A 14,905-nucleotide genomic window follows, 5' to 3' on the forward strand; every position below is an offset into this window, starting at 1 on the left:
GTTCCCCGTACTACGGTGCAAAACAAAATTCGAACTTCGTATCTTGCCGTCCCGCTGACGCTTATAGTATTTAACTAGAGTTTACCCGCACCTTCGCACGCGTATACTGTTCGATCTGGTAGTTACAATGGAAATTCCGGGATTTTATAAAATTTCTCTGGGAATTCGCAAAATTTATATCGTGGTCTTCATTGAGGTTGTGTTAACTGTTGTTACTGTCCAAAATTTCAAATATTGAGCCCAGGCGGTCGAAATTTCAAGATTTTATCCCTATTCCGTGGGAATATTGGGATAAAAAGTAGCTTATGTGTTATTCCAGATGTCCAGCTATCTACATACCAAATTTCGTCCAAATTCGTCCAGCCGTTTTAGCGTGAAGGAGTAAAAACATACACAAATATTCGCATTTATAATATTAAGTAGGATATGAGTGAGAGGGTTGGTACGATTCGAAAAATTAGAATTTCGTAGTAGCCCCTCTGGCCATCAATATTCATCTCGATAGGGAGATTTATATAGGATCAAGAAGAATAATAAAATTATCATTAAGATCAATTCAATTTTCCAATTTTTTCTAGAAAAACTACTGCAATGCTAAGCTTAACTAATGCTAATGTACTGGGGGTAGCCGTTAGCCGTGCCGTCCCTCTCACTCTCCTATTAAATAATACAAACACAAACGTCATCTAAAGGCTAAGGAGTTTTAGTCCATCCATTCTGCCTCCTCATTTGTAACAAGCCGAAGCCACGTCTTTGTATCTATTTTTAAATATTTGTACGACACATCGCTGAAGAAAGACGTGGCATGGACAATAGAGTACGTATTGTTGAAGTAAGACATAAATTAACGAAGTAGAACTAAGGAACTATGAATAAGCTATCATATTTTTGCCGTAGCAAAACATGCTAGATAGGGTTATAGCTTGGGGAACGGGAAAAATCATTACGAAAACTTGGGAACTCGAGAAATTCATCCGCAAACAAAATCGAACTGAAATGACGGTAGTCCACCGCGAGCCGCCATCAATAATAATCAATCCAACCAAATTATTATTTACTTATTTTTATTTTAAAATACTAATTTGATTATTTGACTGATTTGAATAAGGTTGATTCATCCTAAGTGATATAAATAATACTGACACGCTTGTTTATTCGGAATTAAGATGATTTTTCTGAACAATCTATCCAAATAATTGTTAATAATAAAAATAAGTTTTTAGTAAAAAAAAACATTTTTAATACAAGCTTTTTATGCTGACTGTACTTTTTGTCGACTATACTTGCATTGTCACCCGAACTACGTTTGCATATCAAATTTCAAGACGATCCATTAACTGTTGAAGGGTTCCGTCCTGCGGAGACTATTCTGGCCGGACTAATAGGATGTCACTATCAGATTATTATATTGTCACGCAATTTACATAAGTATTCAAAATTTCAAGTCAATCTGACCACAAAAAGTTGGTCAAACTTGCAAGATTTGTTTACAGACAGACAACAGGACAGGTGAAACTAAATAAAAGCTGGTAATTATAACACCCCTCTTTTTCGTCGGGGGTTAAAAAATGTTGAATGGTACAAAGTGCAAAAATCGAACTTCGTAACTTTCCGTTCCGCTGACGCCCGCCCGACCTCCCGTTATTTAATACGTGAGTTTCGAATTATGTAGTATAGCTCGAGGGGCTCATAGGGCTTTTTTTCTGTACAGGGGGGTACCCAACAAAATCAGGCCTCATGCACTTGCCTCGCGCGACGGCTCGCTCGGTGGAAACCCGGCTTAAGGGTGCCTCTACATTCAGTCGCTAGTCGCTCGTTTGCAGCGATAAATCTGGTCACGTGACCCTATTTTGAAGGTGATTTTGAATTTCCCGCGACTCAAAAAAAATAGCGTCAAGTCGCCGCGTCGAGCAGCAGCGTCAAGATGGCTTCTTGCAGGAATGATCTTGGTCTTGGAAGCTGATTTCTTAATCTCATTTAGTAGCAGTCGTGGCAGTGGTAAAAATAAAAGAAATTGGAGTGAATGAAAAAAAAATAACACTGTTTTTGCCGAAATTGAAGGGTTTTTTTTTCAGCTCAATGACCAGATTTGACGTTGGAAACGAGCGTTGAGCGACTGCATGTGGCCCCACCTTAAAGCAAGTAGTATTGTGTTATCTGTGGTCGAACTGAACGAACATTATGTCACTTTTGTCAGTTTTAATGTTTATCATCTACCTATAAGTTTGCAAAGTGTCGTCCTAATTTGTACCTTTTCTACTCATTTTGCCATTTGCTGTCGGCTCTACTGCCGTCAGAGATCAGGGGATTCGGAATATAGTTGTTCCTTGAATAGTTTCTTAACTACATTAATCTTAACTACACTACTGAAGAAAATGACTGACGTGGATAAGTGGGTTGAAATCGCAAAGAGGTGTAAATATCTGCCTGAAGATGACTTACGAGAGTTGTGCAATATTGTGTGTGATTTGTTACTCGAAGAACCTAACGTACAGCCGGTTCAGACACCTGTAACTGTGTGCGGGGATATACATGGCCAGGTAAACGTTCAAAAGTTAATACACAAAGGAATTGCTTGATAAAATCACGGATTACCGGGCGTAGAGCACGTTGCTCGTAGTAGTGATAATAAGCAAGTCATACTAATTCTTATCAGAACTTAAGTCTTCAAATAAAACAGCCTACTACTTGTTAGCTGCTGCCAGTGTTTCTTCATTATCCTTTGCACTTTTGAAGGTTTAAACCATAATTTCTGAGTGACCAATAACAGAAGCATTAGACAACTTGGTCACAAAGAAAATTGTCTAGTTTTCTATAAATTTCATTTATTCATTTTCTTATTAGATACATTAAGCATGAGCTACTGAAATACCTAACATACAGTTGCTGTGAGATAAATTTCAACAGGATAGACATCAATGATAGCATATATGGTGAATGTCACTTAATTAGTTTGAGAAAAACCACTAGACCAGGATATCAAGGTATTAATAGTCAATATGTTTCTCAGTCAGTAAGAATTTTGCACCATTTCTCCTGTGGATCGCATATCATGTGACCTGTCCATCTCCACTTTTGTGTGTTTATATGTCAACAACGACGATGATGGTGCAAAATTCTTACAGACTAGTATCCCAGAGATGGCAAGAGAAGTAGAGGATGCCAACAAACAAGGTGGGAAGACAACCTAAAACTCATGGCTGGACATCATTGAAGAAGGGTAGCGCGTGACAGATCCCAATGGAAAATGTTAGATCCTATGCCAAGAGGCAAACTGGGCTTCGGGACATATTTTAACGAACATATCCATGTATTCATACTCGACTAAGTTCAGAATAAAAAGGCATTACAGTATAATCTCACAAATCCGGCACTATGAAAAACCAGAGGGTGCCAACGCAGGGATTACTGGATTATAGAGAAAAAATCCTAATGAATAAAATAAAGCATTTCATAGAGAGAATAAATATAATGTAAAAAAAAGGGTAAATACATATGCATGTGCACATGATAAGTTTTGAGGTTAGACTGCTAGACTAAGACACCGCAACCGGTGCGCATAGGCTCAGAGGGGCGAGGGAGGCGTGGGCGGGGGGTGCCGGATTATTGGATGTGCCGGTTGAAAAGTTGTTAGTTTGCATGATGGGTTTATTATGTTTATAAAAAAAAAAAAAAAAAAACTATAATAACTAGAGATGGGTCGAATGTGGTTTGAGCCGAATACAAACTTCGGCCAAACATTCAGTAAAATCTAAAAATTTTGCCCGATTTTGGCCGTACTTCGGTTCAATAACTTGCCTCTAGTACATTTAAAATACGAGTAAACAGATAAAAACAGATTTTTAAGTCTGATTGTTGAAAACACCCTTTAATATTAATAAAAAACTCAATATTTCTCGAATGTTTAGTTTGTGAAAATTGTGAAAAAGAAAAACTTTTTTTTATAATGCAATTAAGAATTGTTTTCAAGATGTTTATTAATAGAATAGGTGCTAAGTTTATTTCATTTTTGTTGCATATTTTACTGGTATGATGTGACAGACATACTTTCTACTAATTTAATTTAAGTCTAAATAGTACAAGTACAAGGTTCTTTTTTCTACGCTTCGCTTTGCTCATGCTGCCGAAATTCGGTTAAACCGAATGTAAAAATAATTTCGGCCCATCCCTAATAATAACTAAAATGATTTTGTTCTGGTTTTATTGGGACAGTGATTTTATAACTTTCAGTTCAGAGAAGCTTAGTAAGTAAAAGAAAAGGGAAATATTTACATAAAGCAAACTCAAAGGAAAAATAAGGTTAAGGTCTATGTTTGGTTACAGACTCATAAGCTCTATTGATTTGTAGTGTATCTAAATTTTTTGCTCATAATTGACGGACTAAAATGTTTTTTTTTTGTTATTTCAGTTCTACGATTTAGAGGAGCTATTCAACATAGGTGGCCATGTTCCCCAAACGAAGTATATTTTTATGGGAGATTATGTGGACCGTGGATATTACAGTCTAGAGACATTGACTTTGCTCATGGCACTCAAGGCTCGATATCCAGACAGGTAGATATTTGGGTGCAGTTGATGCACAGTCAAAAAAACTGTATCGCACACTAGGATAAAGCCTTTGTGCCACTTATGTCATATTAAAATTTATATTGAAATTGAATTAGGTATACATTATATAACATATTGAAATCGTAGTGAAATTGATTATGAAAAGGTCCTACCCTGGCACACGATTTAGTTTCATCAACTGTATGCACAGTAATTGTCAATTGCAGGTGGTAGGACCTTGTGCAAGGTCCGCCCGGATTGCTACCACCATCTTGCTCGCTAATCCTGCCGTGAAGCAGCAGTGCTTGCACTGTTGTGTTTCAGTGTGGAGAGTAAGACAGCCGGTGAAATTACTGGCACTTAAGGTATCCCATCTTAGGCCTCTTGGATGGCAACGCATCTGCAATATCCCTGGTGGTGCAGATGTTTATGGGCGTTGGTGATCACTTACCATCAAGAGACCCACTTGCTCGTTTGCCATCCAGTCAAATAAAAAAAAATAAAAAATACAAGTCACCAAATCCATAACCTGGTAATTCATGCCCTCATGTCTTAATTATGTTTTTTATGATTAGCCATAGGGCATGAATTATCAGGTTGTGCATTATTCTCGTACATTCCAGGTTGATTAATGTTTGATTGTATACTTAACGAAGAAATTCTTTTACCATGTCTAATGTCAATTATAGAGCTCCAAACAATCGAAAGGCTTATTCCACTTACGAGACAATGTGACAGTCACCTTTATTGTTTTTATTCTGATGTAGAATTTTTCACAAAAAATGGTAAAGAACTTACTTCACTATGCATTAATCATACTTGGTTGGTATTTGTATATTGTCACTACTTTTAAAAAAGCGTGTACCTTAAAATTATGGCCTCAGAGGTCGTATTGGCTATCCATGGGCGCTTGCAATCGCATTCACCATCTCTTTCTACCTTCATCCTATACCATGTTACAAAACGAAGTGGTGAAAACGATTATGATTCTGAGTGTGTTAGATAATAAAGGCCTCAGGTCACACAGTCCGTTCATATAAAGATTTCCATATTTTCTCTTATTTCCAGAATCATATTGCTCAGAGGGAACCACGAAACATCTCAAATAACAAAAGTCTACGGCTTTTACGACGAGTGTTTTAACAAATATGGCAATGCGAACGCGTGGAAAGACTGCTGTAGAGTATTCGACCTGCTGACTGTTGCAGCGGTATGTATTTTTTATTCTTCCACAGTTTTTTTTTTATTATTAGACTCCGTACTTCTATCGCGATGACAGCGGCGACACGTGAATTTCTGAGACCCTGAGCTAATACTACAAAAAATACACCAACAATAACAAACGACAGGGAATTCCCCTTGTCGTTTTGTAGACTGTTGATTAATCTCAGAGTTACCAATCTTATTTTTAATTTGCATAATTTAAAAAATTGTATTGTCTATTGTTTTCAATGGTGGCTGGGGGCTCCTTGTGTCTAAGGCTAAAGCTGCGTTTCCACCGATTCATTAACTTATTTATCCTCGCCTCGCTAGAGCTGCGCTGAGCGAGGATAGGTAAATGAAGCGTTTTTATTCTATACGTTTCTAGCATTTCTACTCTGGTGGAAACGCAGCCATAATAACTCAACGACAAGTAGACTAAGGGGCTGTTTCACCACCCATTGATTAATTTTATTTGACGGATACATGTGATGCCGTCACCGTCTATTCGAACAAAACAAACAGAGACGGCATCACATTTATCCGTCAAATAAATTTAATCAATGGATGGTGAAACGGGGTAAATCAATTGGAACGTATCCTCTAATTAATGATAACTTTTATTAATTGTTAATTAAACATTTACAGTTAATAGACGAAGCAGTGCTTTGCGTGCATGGCGGTCTCTCGCCAGAAATATCGATGCTGGATCAGATCCGATGCATCGATAGGAATCAACAAATACCCCACAAAGGTGCCTTCTGTGATCTCCTATGGTCGGATCCGGCCGATGTTGAGATGTGGTAAGTTACGACTAGAGGTACCTAAATATAAAACGCTGACGTTTTTACGCCGTTTTATTCCTCACTATCGTATGGGCAAGTGAGTATTAAGATATGATGCACAGGGTTAATTTGTTATGAAAACTAAAGACAATATCGATTCTAAATCTCAGATCAAAAATTATGCCAATAAACTTAGGGTGCAGTGGCGTAGTGTGGGTATCAGCCGCTCGGGACAGAAGAAAATTTGGTCGTCCTCTTGTTTAGGTTTTAAAAAACTATAGTTAACAGTCAAGGGCAAAGATATAGACACGGCCAAAGTTACAAAAATATGTATTCACGACTTTATGCACTTAACATTAAGGTCGTGTATACATATTTTTGCAACTTTGGTCGTGTCGATATCTTTGCCCTTGACTGTACCTATACAAAACGTCAACACATTACTGTACAGTAGGAGTAGGAAAACCTTCGTCAGTTATTAAATTGATTCCTTTATACAGTCATAGATTCTTAGAACGTTTTGAAACCAAAGCACTAAGTAGATAAGGGCATATCAGATTATACTTACTTGACATGATAATAAGGGTCAAAATAGTATACACCTCTAACATATATCTAGTTTCATATCAATATCAAACCTTTTTAATAAACAGCGTCGTAAGACTTTGAATCAAATAATGTTCTATTTATTTGTCAGTGCCAAGGTGTACCTAGTGGTGGGGTTGCTATGGTCACCTTTAAACAAGATTATGTTTAGCAGGTTGACAATTTGATGCAGTATGTCATACTGAATTGGTAAAGCAGATTATCGCTCATACTGAGCAAAGGAAAATAGATCTTAAGGTGACGAACCTTTTTTTACTCCGACTGTACCATTCAAACACACATGATGAGGCTGTACTATACCATGACCATGGCATGGTATTTTACTAGATTATAGTTGTTTGTAAAAGTTTGTGACTATTTCTTTCTTTTGTTTTTTTTCTGAATGAATTTTTTTGTTTATTTTATACTGTTTGATGTACAAAAAAATAAAATGTTAATCAACCTTTGAGTGGTAGAGAAGAGCAATCAAAATAAGGATCGACAAATAAGTTGGACTTTCGTGTCACCTTTGTGATTGGTTAAATAACTGAATGAGCCAATCGTAGCAGACTGTAAGAGCGTTCAGATTATCCGATCCGACATTGGTATCGCACGCCGATACCTATATCGGGGCAAGTAAAATGTATGAAGTATGTACCTGTCTTTCAGATTATCCGATCCGATATCGGATCATATCTCATAAATTTTACTTGCCTCGATATCGTATCGCCGTCCGATACCGATATCGGATCGAATAATCTGAAAACGCTCACGATACTAACGCCATCTAGCGATATTTTGCCCGACAAGAATCCTTCATTCTCAGACACCTGTGCTTGTTTCAAGGTCGGTGAGTCCGCGAGGTGCTGGATGGCTCTTCGGCAGTTACGTGACTGAGCTATTTATGAACTACAATAATCTGGACCTCATATGCCGAGCGCATCAGCTCGTCAATGAAGGTAACTATAGAATACGCTTGTCATCCGCTTCCTGCTGTTTTAAATGTCAGTAAACCATCTCTACTGGGGTGCAGTGGGCCCACCTTTCCTGGAACGTGTGTTTATGGTGTTTGAATAGACATATTTCTTTGGGTTAGTATAATTTCGTCTAAAAAAGCAGCTGGTCTAAGTAGCAACTGGTCTAAAAAGCAGCTGGCCCAGAAAGCGACTGGCCTTACCTGTTTTTATCGAAAACTTGAAAACATGGTAGGTTAGGTTGGAATTGCGTCAAGGCGCGAAGCGCCTCGGCCACGCGTCGACTTTGAGTCAAAGAATTTTAGACCACGTTTTAGACAAGTTGCTTCTTAGACCACTTGCTACTTTTGCTACGTAGACCAGCTGCTTTTTAGCCGAAATAATACTAACCTATTTCTTTTATGCTACAAAACTGATCGCCAGTCTTAATCTAGTATAAGGTAACCCTTATCATGACATAAGTACCTAAGGCTCAATTCGCACGAGAGCTTTTAAAACGTCGGTTTATACTCTTGTGGCCTAAGGGCTTCCCGGCGCTCGTCTCTGGATGAAACGCTATTAATAGCTCATCGTTCACATCAAAAATACCTAGTATAAAAAGTTTTTCATGTAAGAGACAAAAATTTAAATGGTTTCAAAAATATGATCACAAAAATCATGGTATCATAGCGACTCCTAGGGCTATATGTAGTGAGCAAATTTAAAAAACTGAATCCTACGTCGCGCCATCGAAGTTTCTCAACTCGAACGCATATATACCTACAACTTCCGACGCTCTTCTTTGACTTCGGTCCCCAGGCATAATATCCGCCTGGCAGGGCTCCAGACCTCTAAATCCGGCCCTGCCGCCTGTAGAGCAATCTCTGTAGAGCCTTTTCTGACAATATCATAGATTTTCAAATCATAAAGGAACTATTTATTACAGGTTACAAATACATGTTTGACAAGCGACTAGTGACGGTGTGGTCCGCTCCCAACTACTGCTACCGCTGCGGCAACGTCGCTTCCATCATGGAATTCAAAACCGCCTCCTTCAGTATTGCCAAGTTATTCCAAGCAGTCCCCGACAGCGAAAGAGAAGTGCCTCCGCAGCTTACCACGCCGTATTTCTTGTAATTAAGCAACAGACAAAAGTATTACCCATGGGTAATTAATTATCTTAATTAATGTAATATTTTGTAAAAATAAATGATAAATATAATGAAGTTTGCTTTTTTTTCGGCTACCCAGAAGTTTTTATTCAAGAACAGGAACAACCCACGTACAAGTCAATGTCGATTTCGAATCCAGCTAATTGATCAAAAGAAAAAAAAACTGTCAAGAGCGTGTCGGACACGCCCAAGATAGGCAGGGTTCCGTAGCCATTACGATAAAATGTAGTAACATTTTTCTATAAATTTTGTATTTTGTTCGGAATCTTTAGGCTGCTATTTACTCTTAAACTACTTAAAATTAAACAGATACTAAATCGAAAAATCGTTTACATTAATAATATTACATTGTCATCCAATGTACACATGTATGCAAATTTTCAGCTTCATCGGAAATCAGGAAGTGGGTCAAACTGAACTTGTAAGATTTAACCCACACACATATATACATTAAACATTGCAAGTTAAATAAAAGCTTTTAATATAAATATGATTGAAAACTACTCTCGCATTAGTATTTATCATCCTCAGTGTCTAAAATTGAACTTTTTATACATGTTTCAACTAATTGTGATTTCATCACATTTTGTAATATTAAAAAAAAAATACTAAATGTAAATATTCTCAAAATTGCTTTGAGGTTGATCATCATTTTAGATGTATTTTACAAATAATGATTCAACCGCATTTTAATTTAAAACAAGTGACTAAAATATAATGACATGATATATTTTTAGAATCGGCTTAGTAAGCCCTTTCATTAGATACCACACACGATAGGTTTCAGAACAAAAATTTTATTTCTACCATGCAAAAAAATTACGCCTTTTCTGTTTTTTTTTCGTACTACTGGTGAATTTAATTCGTATGACCTAAAGATCAATCGTTCCGATTTTCATGCTTTTAACACCATGTGCAGCATTTTGTTGAATTTCGGGGCGTACCGCTAGCACTAGTAAAAGCGTTAGGGGGATGGCAATATACGAAATTCGAATTATGCTCTTCGTAGTATAGCCTCAGAAGATTCTCTCCGCACACAGTCTTGGAAATGATAGGCTTACATATTTGTTCACCTGAAAATTAAGTCTGTAGAACAGTTCGCCGACGACGGATAAGTTGTGTAATAAATCGTTATTATCGAGTAAACAATCATTGAAGTAAAACACCAGATCGATTTTATGAAACATATTTATTATTTTTATGTGGTTTTACGGTATACATGATTTCAGGGAGTTTGCTTTAATACTTTTAATGCACTGGCAACAGGATAAGGCTGTGCGTCCACAACAGATGTAGGAGGAAAACCCACCAATAGTAAAACAGTGATAAGCGAGGTTAAGAATATAATGTTAATTCTATTGGTGGACTTCCTCACACACCGTTCCTCTTCCTTGCAAATTTGGGCATGTAATGACGATGTAAAAAGTACACATCTAAAAAAATTGTTAGAGATAGCACCAGGTTACCGGCTCTACGAAAGCCTTAAGTAACAAGTGGTCCTCGATGCAGAATAGTCTTATATGGGCAGATTTTACAAGAGCCCTGCTGTCCCGAAAGCGTACACACGTGAAAAAGAGGTTGGAAATCACAAATCAGCCAAGGGACTACAGTGAGTGTTTTCAGACAGTTGGAATATCGCTAGATGCCGTGGTACCATGAGGTCCGTTTGACGTTAAAGTTTTGCTTAAAATTGGGTCATTTAGTTATAAACCCATCCCAAACGTGATATAAATGTCGAAGGGACCTCACAATAGCGCCACAATAACAGTACGATCTTATCTAATCACGGTTATAGTCGAAAGTGTAATCAAAGTAGGATTGGTCAAAGCTCTGGACGCGAACATAGCCGTCTTCTCCGCCTGACGCATAACTTCTGCCGTCTGGGTGGAACGCCAAACTGTTAATGGGCCCGAAATGTCCTTTTACTCTTCCGAACTCCTCTTCGAACACCAAATGGAAGAAGCGAGCATCGAATTTGCCCTGTCTAGTTGAAGTCGTGGTAACCTCCATGGCGTCTTGGCCACCGCCTAATACCACATGGTCTAAGATCGGGCTCAGAGCAGCGGAATTGACGGGACGCTCAGTTTTGTACTCTTTAAGGAGCTCTAAGGAGCTAGTATCGAAGAGTTTGGCGGTCTGGTCTTTGGAGGCGGTGATGAACATGGTGCCGTCGGAAGACAACTGCATATCGTTGATTTGACGGGTGTGCTCCTTGATGGAATGTATTTTCTTGCCAGTCTGTAAATAAAAATAATTGTTATATTTATTGGACGACACCGCTGTTGCTTATTTGATCCAGCAGTTTCAACGAAACCTGTGTTATTTTCTTGATGTTTTCAGATTGTTTGTTTTAATAAAATTTTACATCATAACAAATTACATATTAACTAGACCTACTAATATTGTGTTTGAATTATTGTTATCAAGGAAATAAATGAGGCTTTATTATTGTTATTATTAACTATACTATAAAAAACACAATACCAGTACCACTACATGTGCAATTCAACAATCTCGCTAATTTATCTATAACAATTTTTGTTGTTTTGTAATTTTTGTAAGGTAATTACCTTCTTTCCGTCATCAAAGTTCTGTGTTAGTAACAGGCGCAACAAAAACTGTTATAGATAAATTAGCGAGATTGTGAAGAAGAAAATTCCAAAATAATGTCTGTACCATGAAAATGTAGTATGTAGTGTGTCAACTAAAAATATTTAGAAAAATTCGTAACAAAACGAACACATCCATACAATATTTTGGGGACACATCTGGAGACCCTGTTTTTCCAGCTTGGAATCATGGACTGAGTCTACCTCCCAAATTTAGTTGAAATCGGAGAGATAAACTCAGGGTACAAAGGTAGATAGAAATGCCCATTTGGCAGTTTTATTTTAATGAGTTTGTAGAAACAATTGAGCTGTATGCTGTACCTCTACTACTACCTAAAATGGCAAAACAAATATAGTGCCAATAGTCAACAGTATGCCCTGTGCCATGTTCTTTGTGCACTTACTTCACACGGGTGTCCCATGGCTTTGTCAGTGGTGTAGGCGGCGTCATTGGCGCTATAACTGAAGTTGCAAGTCCTCACTGAGGAGTTTGTTTTCACCGTTGCAATATTTTTGCCAGTCTCCAGGTCCCATAGTCTAAGAAAAAGGCAAAAAATTAAGCTATCATTATTATTAAATTTCTATTGGAATTAACACATTATGATTATGTATTCTTAAGGACACAGGCAGAGATTGGAAGGAAAGGAGTTTTTCTAGTATGAAAAGAAAGGAGCAAGAATCTATCGAGCAAGATCTATCGTCAAGAAGAAATTAATATCTAAGGCGTATTATAAAGTTAATGATTATATCATGGACAGAGATATTTGGAAATAATTCCGATCCGCATTAGCAATCCCTTCAAATAGCAACCCACTGTGTTAAAAATAAAGTTGTGTTATATACTTGTGATGTATAGATATTATTTAATAATATTGTAAATCTGTTTAGAAAAAAATATATTTATATATACCTCGTTGAATTTCTTGCCGGATTGTTCTCAACAGAAGTTTTTCCGAACCGGTGGTAGATTTTTTGTGATATTCATAAGTGCTTGTTATAGCCAAAATTGAATAAAGATATTTTGACTTTGACTTTTACTTTGAGCTAAAAGAGCTACTGCGAGTAATTTGACACATTATAATTTGCTGAAACTTCATTTTAAATGTGGTAAAATACATCAATAAAAAAAAACGCATTCAAATCAGTCCACCCGTTTAAGAGCTATGGTGCCACAGACCGACACACAGACAGACACACACACAGGGGTCAAACTTATAACACCCCTTTTTTTGCATTGGGGTTAAAAGATTAAATATCAGAGCCTAGAATTTTTGTGGCACTCTTGAATAATGGCTGCTTTATTGCTAAGAAACAACCCAGATAATCTTTTAGTAGGGGAAATTTAAAGTGAAAAATTAATTTATATTTAGCTTATAATAGAATGACTAAAAATCACTTCAGGCATTGCATGGTGGCCAAACCTATTATTTTTGTGTGACTACAATCTGACTTTCGGAGCCTCAGTAGGATTGGATGCCCCGAGCATGGGCTTATGCAAAATGGGTAGGCAAGTGAGTGCTTTCCATTGACAAATGTCAAAATACTGCTTCATTCCAGTACTCAAATACTGTTTTTCCTATTATTCCTATAAACATGTGTTAAACATGTAAGCCCCAAAAGTTTGGATTTACTAATATGAAAATAATGTATTATTATTTGCAATGATAGTTACTTCTTACAATTCAATATTTCATAGTCAAAATACCAATAATGGCACTTCACACTCGTTAGAGATGTTGAGTGGCTACTCATGACCACGGGCATTGTAATGTTGCAGAAACGTCGAGGTAAATATTACTCATGTGTGTTAGCGTGATAAGTCCCGTTGGTGGTATTTTGACTGAGTGAAAATCACAAAAGTTAAAACCATTATAATTCAATATTTGCTTAACCATTCAACTCCCGCCGGCTACCAGGAGTCAGCGAAAAAAGTACTGTCAACCAGTGGCAGATTTATGTTTTTTATGAGTGTAGGCCACTTTATATTCGCCGCCCTATGTAACTTTCTAAAATAATATTTTTTTGAAATCTGCCGCCCCTAGGCCGCGGCCTATAAGGCCTATCTATAAATTCAGGACTGCTGTCAACTCCCGCCAGCTCTATGTAGAGCCAGCTGACTGTGTTAACACAAATATTCATAATGTTCTTAGGTTTTGACAGTACTTTTCTTTTGGTAGTGCTTGGGTTCTGAAAAGTTTAGGGGTTCTAGTACACCTTGAGATGAGACGGCTGTCTGTAACTAAAGACTTAACTGTTGTTGTTGTAATGTACCTGTCCTGTCTTGCAATGTCCTGGCCTGTTGTCTACCTTGTTTAGTAATTTACTTTGTATTGCACCATATCGCTTTGTGATGTTCATTTAAGAATGTTTGTATATTTTGTAATAGCAGAGCACTTAGGTTCCATTAAAATTCTGGCTATGTCAATTTTATATGTAAAACGTGTAATATTCTGGCACAAACCTGCAAGAACTATCACCACCACCCGTGATAAGGTTGATTGTTTGCCAGTCCACGTCGAGGCACCAGACCACGCCACCATGGCCATTAAAAGTGCCCAAACGTTCTCCGTTCAGCGACCACCAAACATTGGGCTTAGAATCCTTTGCCGCTGAGAACAGCAGATCTCCTTCGCGGTTGTACTTAATCTGAGTTATGGCACGCTCGTGCCCTTGTAACATGAGGGGTTTCTGTAACAAAGTTTCTACGTAATTATAGTATCAACATAAATAATTGGCTATGAAGGAAATAATGCTCACCATTTTATTATTCCTCAGGAACACACATGTGGCAGTAGCAAAATGTCAAAAAGACGGTGACGGAACGAGGGCTATCGCGAATGAATTCGCCGCTAGAGGCGCTAGTGTAGCGGAGGTCTCCGAAATGTCAAATTCATAGTTGGGCCATTTTTTAAAAAGTTGTACACACCGAAAAAACAATGGGTTCAAAGTCAATCTCGCTGTAAAAAATTAAATATTTTTACGGATGCCTATATTAAATTTAAGAGTAATTTATATTTTAAATAGTTATTGGAATGGTTAAAAAATATTTCAAA

The 14,905-nt window shown here is 37.4% G+C and overlaps 2 protein-coding genes across 2 annotated transcripts; one reads left to right on the forward strand and one right to left on the reverse strand.

Moving 5' to 3' along the window:
* The first annotated feature begins 2,176 nt into the window (after positions 1–2,176).
* On the forward strand, positions 2,177–9,297 carry PpV (Protein phosphatase V). The gene is made up of 6 exons (XM_074111416.1): positions 2,177–2,540; positions 4,409–4,554; positions 5,617–5,758; positions 6,397–6,551; positions 7,965–8,077; positions 9,018–9,297. The coding sequence occupies exons 1-6, from the start codon at positions 2,376–2,378 to the stop codon at positions 9,206–9,208; spliced, it is 912 nt and encodes a 303-aa protein (XP_073967517.1). The 5' UTR covers positions 2,177–2,375; the 3' UTR covers positions 9,209–9,297.
* Positions 9,298–10,413: 1,116 nt separating this feature from the next.
* On the reverse strand, positions 10,414–14,679 carry LOC141440795 (eukaryotic translation initiation factor 3 subunit I-like). Its single transcript, XM_074105343.1, has 4 exons — positions 14,610–14,679; positions 14,314–14,540; positions 12,223–12,389; positions 10,414–11,522 (listed from the first exon to the last, which is right to left on the reverse strand). The coding sequence occupies exons 1-4, from the start codon at positions 14,610–14,612 to the stop codon at positions 11,023–11,025; spliced, it is 897 nt and encodes a 298-aa protein (XP_073961444.1). The 5' UTR covers positions 14,613–14,679; the 3' UTR covers positions 10,414–11,022.
* Between the last annotated feature and the right edge of the window lie 226 nt (positions 14,680–14,905).

This window comes from Choristoneura fumiferana, chromosome Z (assembly GCF_025370935.1).
Source record: "Choristoneura fumiferana chromosome Z, NRCan_CFum_1, whole genome shotgun sequence".
NCBI classification, from domain to species: domain Eukaryota; kingdom Metazoa; phylum Arthropoda; class Insecta; order Lepidoptera; family Tortricidae; genus Choristoneura; species Choristoneura fumiferana.